Genomic DNA, 13,002 nt, shown 5'->3' with positions numbered 1-13,002 from the left:
CTCCCATTCACAGACAGATGTAACATAGTTTCGTTTGATAACTCGCATCTTTTTATAAAATACCGTTGATTGCAACTGTGAGCTCACTGGGTTAGATTTGTTGCAGCTTGACTCAGTTTCACTTAAACTCCTCCTAGAAAACACACTCTAAATACTTAAAATGATTCACCTATTACAGATTTGTACTCCTGACTTGACATTCAATCTTCTTGGGTTCCCTCCCTACTGACATCACCAATTTTCATGTATGATACTCGCTGCACCTCTTTGCATACTACAAGATATTTGTTTGCAGGCTTTCAGCACAATCTGCTATTAAGATTAAGCAGTCGGCATAGGCCAAATTTCTTATTACAGTTCCACCTTTCTGAATCCCTCCTGAACCTCCCAGTAATATAAACATAAAATAATCGAATTAATTTGTGGTGTATCAGCGGAAGTCTCCTGCCTTGCATGTCACTCTGGGCCGTGTATTTCTTGCAATATTTCCAGATACCCTCCAGGTTTCTAAACATTCAGTGAAGCCTTTAACAGCACAAGATTTAGATGAGTTTACTGGTCGAGTGATATTTTAATAAACCCTCGTTTTCGATTTCAGTTTCTGCCACGAATTTGGAAGTCTGAATATAGTCTGGTATGGGATTGCCAAAGCTTGCCAGGTCAGTCTACCTAATGCTTTGGCAGAAGGATGATCGCTCGTTACTGTGACACTCACACAAAAACAATATATCAAAGATTTTCCTCATACCCACTACTGAGCCGACCCTATACACGTTAAAATGATCACCGTGAAAGTTCATAGTCGGATCCAAAATCTGTATGACTGTCTAATTGAGGTGTAGGCCTATAAAGAGTAACGTCTTTGCGGACTACTCCGTCTCAAAGTAGACAGGTTCTGAATAGTGTCTGCTGCGCTTCTCCGGAACAGCTTTTGACTTCTTGTGTTTCAAGAACATGCTTCTAGGCAGCGAGCTCGATACCCAACCTGAACGTCAAAGGTTGTGATTCCAAGTTCATTGTTCAATACGGTTAATCTAGTTTATAGTAGATTCTTCAGTGAGGGGACTTGTCGATGATTTTTAGGTCAATGAAACACTTTGTAAATTGAAAGTCATACCGAAAATATAAACAAAACGAATAATTTAAAATGTTTACCATTACCGCGTCTGTAAAAAGAAAGTCATAGTACGACCTGAAACTTACACTAATGTGTGTGTATTGGAGACGCACTGAACTAAAAGTGAAGTTTTAACAAATGTGCAAATTAATTAAGTATTGGAACGCGGATACTAACATACTAGTTTACAATTCATCAACACACAAATAAATAAGGTATTTTCTCTATAACGCAATCAATCATCATTGATCTGCACTTAGGGCTGTCGCTCTGGTGACAGATTCGCTATCAGCCGTTTACCTCGTCTTTTCTTAAATGATTTCAAAGAACTCGGAAATCTATCGAATATTTCCTTTGATAAATTATTCCATTCCCTAATATTCTTCTTCCTATAAATGAATATTTGCCCCAACTTATCCTCTTGAATTGCAATTTTATCTTCATATTATGATCTTCTGTTGGAGCACCTTAACTATAAGAACGGAACATTTCACAATAAAACTCAATGCATTGCGATAGGTCAGAAAAGAAACATTTTAAATGAACTAGTCAACAAATAAACACAATTTTAGTATGGTAATTCAGTAAGTAAGAACACGACATTTCTCACACTTTTCAAGTGTTATAGTTCGACGAGTAATGAAATAATGGAGAATACAAACAAAATGAAAGAAACAGTACATAATGAGTGTTGGCTTTAAAACAAGTTCAGATGTATCAAGTAACTGTCATTTCTTTACGAATGTGTACATACGCTAGGTTCTTCTTTGCACGGACTTGGTGCCTTCGGCAGCAGGTGATATAATGGAATGTGATGGATGGTTTCCCTTTACCATTTGCCAACTACAGTATGACGTTAAGCAGAATCATATGTCAGAATGTTGGACGTCCCTTCTCAGAGGGACACTCTCCTCATATCCTTTCTCTTTCTCTCTCTTAGTTTCACACCTGCATGTTGCACGAATTCATCAATCGCTATTTTCTTATGGGCTATGAAGAAGGGTAGAGCATTTCACTGCCCTTACCCTCAGCATGAATACGCTAATGTTTCCAGGATCAGCATGAGTGAACCTTTGGACCATGTTCCTCTCCGAAAGTAGGTCTTGTTTCTAAATCTTCCGACTGGCAGATGAGCAAAAGAACCGACATTATTCCGGATGAAATAGCAACGTCTATATTGGTTTAGTTAAGCAGCTCCCATTTTGTAGTAAATTTTCCTACCTGCTGTAGATAAGCTCACATTTCTTCACAGTCCCCATTAACGTTATCGGGTGGCAAGCAACAGACTGAGGAGGTCAAGGTTCAAATTATGCCGCTGGCAATGGGATCCCGAGTGTGATGGTAATTAGTGGATTTTCTTCATTCATTCCCGGCAATTGGTGGGTTTTTCTTTCTATTCTTGTCTTATTACAAATCCCGATAGACTTTCTAAACCCTAACTTCAAACGAAAACAGATACATGCGTGAACAAGGGCGTGGCTACGAATACTTTCTTCAAATTTGATTCTTTAAACCTTTTCGGTTCCATCTCGGTGGAATACTAATATGTGACTGCTCTTTCCAGGCTATACTCACAACCCGTACAACGGAGTGGTATGCAACGATACCATACTAGCCACGGGGGTGTTCTCGTCCAAAGAGCTGTGGAGGCTCTCCAAGGGTAAGTATTGTCACTGTGTCATTGCATATGTGTGGGACTAGTACGCCTCAACTTTCCACAAGGTAATCAATGCTCCGTCATTTGCTGGAATGGGAGATAGAAATTAGAGAAGAAGGTTAGTGGTCTTAAGTTTTCAAAACTGTATTTCGAATCAGTTACCGTACCTCATATGTAGCTACCCAATCCATGCATGCTCCTCCAAGAGAACCTCAGCTATGGGTAGCTTCCTCGGTTATAAATAACTAACCAACATAACGTATGCATAGATCCATGTTCATTATGGTACATTTAATAGTGTTTAATTGCAAGAGATCTAAGTTATCTCACTAGATTTACTACCACGATGAAGAACCCCTTTTCAGGGCAAAATTCCGGCATTCTTGTTTCGCCGAAAACTTATAGATTACAAGGATTGGGGAAGGGTTAGGATTAGGAAGGTAGCGGCCGTGGCCTTAATAAAGGTACAGCCCCAGTATTTGCTTGGTGTGAAAATGGGAAACCATGGATAAACATCTCAGGGCTGCCGATGGAGGGATTCGAACCCACCATCTCCCGAATGCAAGCTCGCAGTTATTTGACACGAACTGTGTAGCCAACTCGCTCGATATATATTATTTTTTCATACTGTACATACATGCATAAATACATATGTGATTCATAGGTACATATATACTGCACATAATGCGTAGTGAAATTGATTAGGCGCACTCACCTGCTGTCGTCAAGTTTGTAGGTTCGAATTCCGGCGAAATCACTTGGCATTGACGTATATTTTTAATTTCTTTCATGTTACACCTACACAGGCAGGTTTTATGGCGACGATGGGGTGGGACGGGGAAGGAAGTTACCGTGGCCTTAATTGAGGTTATTTAGCCCGAAGGCTGGTCGATCCTCAACAGCTCCACCATTAGCTGTGATAGATGACCTAGGCGTCTTTCGAGAGTTATGCTAAGGAAATGAGAAATGAGGTACACTTGCCTGGTTTGAAAATAGGAAACCACGGAAAACCATACTCAGGGCTGCCGACTGTTGGGTTCGAACCCACTATCTCCCGAATGCAAGCGCACAACTACGTAACCCACGCAGCCAACTCACCTGGTGCGAGTTTCCCGTCAGCAGATTAACTGGCACATTAAAGAAACCCTTGTTAGTATGACATCCCGACGTTCTGATAGCCGACAGTAGTTAAAAAAATTAAATAGAGTAGCCGAGCTGAGTGGCTCAGACGGTAGACCCCAACTTGGCAGGTTCGATCCTGGCTCAGTCCGGTGGTACTTGAAGGCGCTCATACGTCAGCTTCGTGTCAGTAAATTTACTGACAGATAAAAGAACTCCCGCGGGACAAAATTCCGGCACGCTGACGTTTCCGAAAACCGTAAAAGCAGTTAATGGGACGTAAAATAATCAATTATTATTATTATTATTATTATTATTATTATTATTATTATTATTATTATTATTGGTGTTGCTCCAAGGCTACGTAATCCACTGTCGGCGTCACATTTATTACAATATATTTTTTTCGTAAGTCGGAAGGAATGATATTGCCAAATAGGTAGTTGAGTGAGGAGGATGATCATATAGTGTGTTTTTAAATAGCTCTCGTACCTGTCAATGACACTTTAGTTTTCGTATAAGTGCAGCAGCAGGACCTAATACTATCTAGCGAAGGTCTATGGCAGCGTGCTTCTTCCAGCTCGGTGATATTACAGCATTCCAACTCCAGTTGCTCTTTCTCCCCTCATTCCTTCATGTTGTTCTTGTCATTTCGATAGTCATCTATATTATCTTCCTAACCGATAGTGGCTAATGACGACGCGGTTTTCAACAATCACTGCCACCATGGCGAACTGGTGCGACGACTGAACAATATTACCACGCCAGCGACGCTCAAGGTTGATGTAATTAGCAGTAAAACCTCTAAAATCGTGAACATCTCCATTATTAGAGCTCGTACGGTAAAATTGTACATAGCATAAAAGATTGAAAAATAGATTTTCTATAATTGTTGTAATATATATGTTTTAGATGGAACTAATATTTCCAGAGATAAATGAAAATTTGTGAAAAATGTAGTAATCGCAAGTATTATTCCTCTCACAGTAAAAAATCATAAAAACTTAAAAGATCGTAAATTATATTTTGTACGACTTTTATTATGCACAGTTTATCGATGCAGCAAATATTAACGGAGAAATTGGACACTTCCTGTTATGGTCCCTTTAATATTGCTACTGTATACTGTATATCAATCAAATAAGATCGAGCCTAGAACATACCCCGGATATCCTCCAACTTACGTACTGAGTTTTCAGAAATGTTGTTGAACCGTTGTCCCGTGACGTCGACATAAAAAGACACCGATGTGGGTCACGTAGGTGTCAGCTTGCATTCGAGAGGTAGTGGGTTCGAACCCCATTATCAGTAGCCCTGAAGATGGCTTCCGTGTTTTCCCATTTTCACACGAGGCAAATGCTGGAGCTGTAAACTACCCACATTAAGGCCACGGTCGTTTCATTCCCAGTCCTAACCCTTTTCTATCCCATCGTCTCTGGAAGACCTGTCTGCGTTGGTGCGACGTAAAAAATAGTAAAAACTTGTAAGCAAACAGACAGGGAAATATTGAACTGAACCTATTTTCGACTTTTGCACATGTAGTGCGAGGAACAGGCAACGTATGAAGCAAATATTGGAAGTGTAAAGACGATGTTATAATTTTATATCCATAGCTGTGCCGCACACTTTGGAGAGAGTTGCCCGGAATACAAACCGGAAGCTAGTTAGGAAATACTTTGCTTTGCTTACATACCGAGTGGTAAGCCAGTATTGAGCTGACCTAGAGGGGTGGACTGGCTAGCAAGAAGGGTGTATCGCTCCCTTTAGTTTAATGGGTGGTGAACGCTGCACCGTCCATCATCCATTCCCACACACGACATTTGGTAGCATCTCGCTAGTGAAAGACGATATTGGGACCGAGCGTAAGGGTGGAGCAAACTCGTCCGGCGTCTCTGCGCACTCTAACTCTTGAATTTACGTTCGTAAAATTCCATTCAAAACAGAGTTGTAGTTAGGAAAAAAAATAGGGCTTACTGTTAAAAATCACGTACCAGTATGTCACGGAGGCTTCAGATGAACTCTTACTGCACTTCTATTGTGGTTACTCATGTCAACTAGCCGAACATTTACAGACTAAAAATCACCACTGCGAAATTTAAATGGTCTAATTTCTCCATTAACAATAATGAAATCTCTCATTTTAATGTCTAAATGAACAGTTGAATATGGCAAAACGCTGTTTTGAATTCAAAGATTTTAAAAATCTGCATCTAAATAATTCTCCGAAAGTGTTAAATTTAGTCATAAATTGTTGCATTGGCAACAGTGATAAGTTCGTTCCTCCTCCAGCAACCTAAAAGTACGGCCCGTTCACGTTTTATGAAGTATGCGAATCACTGCAGCGGAATTTAGCCAATTCAGGGGCAAGCCGCGAAAGTTTGAAATTAACTAATCATATCACTGCAATTCTTGTCAGCGGCTGTCCTTGATTTTCAAGAAAAGCAACCAACGGATCAACAAAGGGATTAAAATACGTTTTTTTTATAATTATGAAAACTCTAGCCTAATTATAAAAGTCTCCAACCGTTAAAGGATAACATTTTTAATAAAGATTGTAGTTTTTTTTTTTTTTTTTTTCAGTTCTATAATATTGTTTGCTGGTATGCTAGCAGCGTGTTCGTTAACGCGTACCGGCCATCTACAGCATTGATTCAAAATGAAGATCGTTTCCGAGTATTTGAGCCATTGGTCCTTATTTAACGAGAAAAATGATTCTTCAAATTTAACTGGGCAGTTTGGGTTTTAATATCTTTAGCACGGATGGTCTTGTGGTCAGCATTCTTAAACTCCACGCGGACGTCTTGGGTTCGAGTGTTTCATTTTTAATTTCTCATTTCTTCTCCATTTTCTTTTATCTTGTATCTATTCTTTGTCCATTCGCACTAGGAAATGCGCACATTAAATATAAGCTGTATCATAAACTCGTTTACTATCGTGCTTACCATTTGTGGTTTAACAAATATTTGATTTTCCTGTCTTTTTTATAACTAGAGAAGAAATGTTCAAAATGAGACGCCCGCATGGAAGTGAGGGACGCTGACCACTCACACGCCATTTGCCAACCAGTCAGCGGCGGTTCATGAGTTCGTGTGATGGAGAGGCCAGCGATAATAAAATCAAATGCACATACATATTGGTTGTACCAAATTAAAGTTTAAGTTCAGGCTAACAACTAATAACAAAGCCTCTGTTTACCGCACAACCATCTGCGCTTAGGCTTTGAAGAAGTCACACACCGAGCTCGATAGCTGCAGTCGCTAAAGTGCGGCCAGTATCCAGTATTCGGGAGATAGTAGGTTCGAACCCCACTATCGGCAGCCCTGAAAATGGTTTTCCGTGGTTTCCCATTTTCACACCAGGCAAATGCTGGGGCTGTACCTTAATTAAGGCCACGGACGCTTCCTTCCCACTCCTAGCCCTTTCCTGTCCCATCGTCGCCATAAGACCTATCTGTGTCGGTGCGACGTAAAGCAACTAGCAAAAAAAAAAAAAAATGAAGAAGTCACACAAGCAACGTTCGTCAACTGTGCATCCCGTGGCCTGTGAGATCAGAATGCGAGTGGCCTCTGCTGAATTTGACTGCTAGCGTAGCAAATTCATCAGTCACATTACTCGGCTTTCTTGACTTGTGCTGACCAGAAACTGTTGGTTGAATTTTTAGTTTTTAACAATAACAATAAACTGTTTTAATAATAATTTATTTTTAATATCTCCTTATCAGAAGAATTAAGTATATGCTACTAAAATCCCTGACTCGGCCAAGAATCGAACCCAGGACCCTCTGAACCGAAGACCTTGACGCTGACCATTCAGCCAATATGTCCTTTTAAAACAAGAATTAAGTACCGGTATATGCTACTAAAATCGCCGACTCGGCCTAGAAGTTTACCCAGGACCCTCTGAACCGAAAACCTTGACGCTGACAATTCAGCCAATATGTCGTTTCAAAACAACGTTGTTACTTTTGTATACTTAGCAGTGGTATAAATACTAGCAGTGTTATAAATACTGACTAGGGCTGCCTGGCCGAGGCGGTAAAGGCGTGCTCGGTTCGCCCGGAAGGACGTGGGTTCGAATCCCGAATCCCCGCCAGGAAGTCGTAAAATTTAAGAAACGAGATTTCCACTTCCGGAGGTGCATATGGCCCTGGGGTCCACTCAGCCTACACCAAAAATGAGTACCAAGTTAATTCCTGGGGGCAAAGGCGGCGGGGCGTAGAGCTAACCACTCAACCCTATCAAGTGCCGAGGTTACGGATAGTGGAAGCCTTTACCTTCCACCCTTCCAAGGGCCTTCATGGCCTGTACGGAGATGACTTTGCTTATAAATTCTGTCTTACAAACAAACAAGTTTGGAGAGGTTGCAAAACCTAGCACGTCTTTCACCATGAAAGTGAAAAAGTGATGATGTAAGGAAGGTTAACTGTCACGCAGCTGTGAGCTTGCATTCGGGAGATTGTGGGTTCGAACCCCATTCCTAGCCCTATCCTATCGTCACCATAAGACCTATCTGTGTCGTAAAACATGAGTATGGACAAACCGTACAGGATAACCAGTGTCAGTATTGAGATTCGAAACTGAACTGTCTGTGCGTGTAGTTGGGAAGGGGGGGGGGGGGGGGGGAGAGGAGGTTAGAGGGAGGAGTGCTAGCCTGATAGCTGAGTGACGTCATCACTGACTTTTCACCCGGGCGGCCATGTTTCAAATCCTGACCAATGCACGTGGCATTTTTGAAGTGGTTTTAGTGTGGTTTTAGTGTGGTTAAGTTATCGCGTAAAGATGGAAGTCTCTTATCTATGATCACCATTATCAAATGTAACATAAAACTGTGAGCAGCATTTAAACATTTATTGTAATGTTTAAATGTTTAATGAGGTACTTCCTCAGTTTCCATAACTTTGTGAATGCCATTTCTTCTGAATAATCTCCTCTTTTTCTGTCATGCTGTGTACGGTACTGTATTACGAATTTAAAAAAAAAAACTACAATTAAAAATCGGGTTGTCATGTCTCCTGAGTTTCCCGGGTTTGCTGGTATTTCACTTCCATACACTGTAAACATTTTTTTTAGAATATCAAGAATGTAGGTAATGCAACAGTAAAGTTACAGAATGTTGCTTGTATTACAGAGAGACACGACCTGGAAATGTAAACCTTTACAAACTCAAATGCTTTTCCTCTCAATATCTTACGCAGTCCACCGCTGTGGTTAGTGTGATTAGCTGCCACCTCTGGAGGCCCGGGTTCGATTCCCGGCTCTGCCACGAAATTTGAAAAGTTTTATGAGGGGTGGAACGGAGTCCACTCAGCTGAGTAGAAGGGGAGTTCGATTCCGTCCTCAGCCATCCCTGAAGTGGTTTTCCTTGGTTTCTCACTTCTCCTCCAGGCAAACGCCGGGATGGTACCTAACTTAAGACCACGGCCGCTTCCTTCCATCTTCCCAATCTTCCCATCCTCCCACAAGGCTCCTGTTCAACATAGCAGGTGAGGCTGCCTGGGCGAGGTTCTGGTCCTTCTCCCCAGTTGTACCCCGGCCCAAAGTCTCACGCTCCAGGACACTGCCCTTGAGGCGGTAGAGGTGGAATCCCTCGCTGAGTCCGAGGGAAAAACCAGCCCTGGAGGATAAACAGATTAATATACAGTAATAATGAAAATACTTTCGTTTTTTTTTTTAGTTCTTTTTAGTTCATGAACCATAGGTAATGGCTGAATGGCCTAGTAAGTGGAATGGAAGTGGGCATCTCAGACATATTCTGAGTCGTGGCCCTCCATGTGCTCAGGCGGCTAGGAATATATAATCCACCAGCGGTCTCTAACCTGTTAGAGGAGAGATTCTCATTGGGAATGTAAGTAAGGGTAGCATCCTGTTTCACAGCATCTTCATCGAGCATGCTCAGAAGGTTTTAAACAAGTCTTGGACCTATAGGAGTAACAGAATTCAAGGCAGGGCTATCAATGTTAATGGGGCTTATGGAAGAAAGAAAGTAGAACTGGCTGAGTCTGCAAAGAGGATGCATCTGGATGTGTTAGGAGTTACCAGTAATGATATTCAGGTAAGGAGATAATGAGGAAGATGTACAAGATTATAAAATGTACTTGACGGGTGTTAAAAGGAGAAGGATACTTCAACAGGAATAATATTGCATGCAACATATTTTCTGTTAGGCACGTAAATGAGTGAATGGTGTGGGTAGATTTAGCAATTGAAGGAATTAAGATGAGAATTGTTTCAGTGTATTCACCATGTGAGGGTGCAGATGAGGATGAAGTTGACTAGTTTCATGAAGCAATGAGTGACATCGTAGTCAGGGTCAACAGCAAGGATAGGATTGTGTTTATGGGCGATTTCAATGCAAGAGTTGGAAATAGAACTGAAGGATATGAAAGGGTGATTGGTAATGTGGGGAAGGTATGGAAGCTAATAGGAATGGGAAGCGTTTGCTGGACTTCTGTTCTAGTACGGGTTTAGCAGTCATGAATACATTCTTCAAGCATCAGGCTATTCACCACTACACATGGGAGGATAGGGGCACCAGATCCATAACAGACCATAACTGACTTTGAATTCAGGAATGTGGGGGTATTCTGGGTATTTTTTGATGATGCAGACCACTATCTGATCTGCAGTGAACAATGTATCTCTAGGCCTAGGATAGAGAAAGTGAAATCTGACCACAGGTGAATAAGTGTAGAAAATCTCCAGGATGAAGAAATTAGAAAGACGTACATGGATATGATTAGTGGAAAGTTTCAAACAACGGACAGCAAGCACGTTCAGGATGGGTGGCATACAGGGATGCTGTAATAGAAACAGCAAGGGAATGCCTAGGAACAACTGTGTGTAAAGATGGACAGAAGGAGAACATCTTGGTGGAATTATTAAGTGAGAGCAGCTTGTAAATGTAAAAAGAAGGTGTATCAGAAATGGCTCCAAACAAGGAATGATGCAACAGGAAATTGTATGTGGATGAAAGAAACAGAGTGAAACAAATAGTTGTTGAATCCAAGGAGAAGACGTGGGAAGATTTTATTAATAACCTGGAAAAGCTAGGTCAAGCAGCAGGGAAACCTTTCTGGACAGTAACAAAAAAAAAAAAGAAGAATCTTAGGAAGATATGGAAAAAGGGAATGAACAGTGTTTTTGGGTAAATCAGGTGAACTCATAATAGATCCCAGAGAATCACTGGACAGGTGGAAGGAATATCTTGAAAATCTTTTCAACGTAAAAGGAAATCTTCCTGGTGACATCACGAACAACTGAGCTCATGGGGAGGAGGACAATGATGTTGGTGAAATTACACTTGTCATAAAGCAGCAGGAGTAGATGAAATTAGACCTGAAATGGTAAAATATAGTGGGATGGCAGGGATGAAATGGCTTCATAAAGTAATACGATGAAGCATGAAGTGTTAGTAATGTACCCTCTGACTGGAAAAAGCAGTAATTGCACCTATCTGTAAACAAGGCAATAGAAAGGATTGCAACAACTATTGAGGTCTCTCATTGATCAGTATAGTAGGCAACGTGTCCACTAGCATCTTGGAAGGGAGGGTACAATCAGTGGTTGAGAGGAAGTTGGATGGAAACTAATGTGGTTTCAGACCACAGAGGGGCTGTCAGGATCAGATTTTCAGTATGCGATAGGTAATTGAAAAATGCTACGAGAGGAATAGGCAGTTATGTTTATGTTTTGTGAATCTAGAGAAGGCTTATGACAGAGTACCAAGGGAAAAGATGTTTGCGATACTGGGGAATTATGGGATTAAGGGTAGATTATTAAAATCAGTTAAAGGCATTTGTGTTGACAATTGGGCTGCAGTGAGAATTGATGGTAGAAAAAGTTTTTTGTTCAAGGTACTTACATGGGTTAGATAAGGTTTTAATCTTTCACATTTTTTGCTCATAGTCTACATGGATCATCTGCTGAAAGATATTAAGTGGCAGGGAGGGATTCAGTTAAGCAAAAATATAGTAAGCATTCTAGCCTGTGCTGACAACTTAGTCTTAATGGTAGATTGTGCCGAAAGCCTGCAGTCTAATATCTTGGAACTTGAAAATAGGTGCAATGAGTATGGTATAAAAATTAGCCTTTCGAAGACTAAATTGATGTCAGTAGGTAAGAATCCAATAGAATGGAATGTCAGATTGAGGATACAAAACTAGAACAGGTAGATAATTTCAAGTATTTAGGATCTGTATTCTCCCAGGTTGGTAGTATAACAGTGGCTTATGCTGGGATCAAAACGTGGGCTACCACTTGACTTAGGTTACCCTCCCCCCACTTTGAACAGAGTGTTTGGTGAACGTCAACTAGTAATCACTTTGAGCCATCGGAGTAGCCTGCTGTGTTGTCAAGGCTGCTTCACAAGCTACTGCCTTGGCCTCTGCCACTGCCAATACTCAACACCTGATCATTGGAAATGGTAGCCTAGTGTTTAGCAAATTAAACCCTGGCTTTGTGGCTAAATGGATAGATACTTCCCTTTGGTCCTATGGCCCCGATTCAATTCTCGGGATCAACCTCCTCATACTCTTAATTCCCCTGACTTGGGGATTGGGATTTTATTGACGTCTTTGCCATTCAATTCATCCTCATTCTGTCACCACCAAGCATTTCCAGACACTATGCACTATTATGATTATTATCAAATTATATGTAGAATTTTACAGCATTACCTGTGGTTATACTCATTGTTCACTGGTTTATTAGCTTCTTCGGTAGATCGGTGGTGGAGTCTGACCCATGATCATGGGTTCGATTCTGAACAACAAAAGAGGATACTAAACCTGAAAGATTGCATTTCATTTTAGTAGATCTACCTATAAACAGAAAATTATATTACTCCTATAACAGCAGCCCCGCAGTGTCTTCCTTGTAGGATGTAGAAGTAGATGGGAGTGAAATACCAGCGCTCTGTTATCTATATCATTAAGTCAGAAATATGAGGTAGGGAAGTACCAATATATACGATGAGGTTGTGCATTGTTCTGAGAACAGTAATACTACTGAAATACACAAATAATTTTCTCATCTATAAACAATCAGTAAGATGTCTTGTACATACAACAGCAAACACGTAACACTAGTACATGGGTCAGTCGTGTCTGTTC

The 13,002-nt window shown here is 40.9% G+C and overlaps 1 protein-coding gene across 5 annotated transcripts in view; it reads left to right on the top strand.

Annotated features, from left to right (window-relative positions):
- The window catches only part of NfI (Nuclear factor I), a 602,168-nt gene that overhangs the window by 470,497 nt on the left and 118,669 nt on the right, over positions 1–13,002 (top strand). For 4 of the 5 annotated variants that reach the window (XM_067141126.2, XM_067141124.2, XM_067141125.2 and 1 more), the window contains exon 6: positions 2,682–2,777. The exons of the other annotated variant lie outside the window; for it this stretch is intronic. In XM_067141126.2, coding sequence (XP_066997227.1) covers positions 2,682–2,777 — 96 coding nt within the window. The remainder of the gene's footprint in view (positions 1–2,681; positions 2,778–13,002) is intronic. 5 annotated transcript variants of the gene reach the window in all.

The sequence above is a fragment of the Anabrus simplex genome, chromosome 2 (assembly GCF_040414725.1).
Source record: "Anabrus simplex isolate iqAnaSimp1 chromosome 2, ASM4041472v1, whole genome shotgun sequence".
In the NCBI taxonomy this organism is placed as follows: domain Eukaryota; kingdom Metazoa; phylum Arthropoda; class Insecta; order Orthoptera; family Tettigoniidae; genus Anabrus; species Anabrus simplex.
The sequence above is the reverse complement of the archived record's forward strand: the minus strand, read 5'-3'. Positions and strand labels throughout refer to the sequence as shown.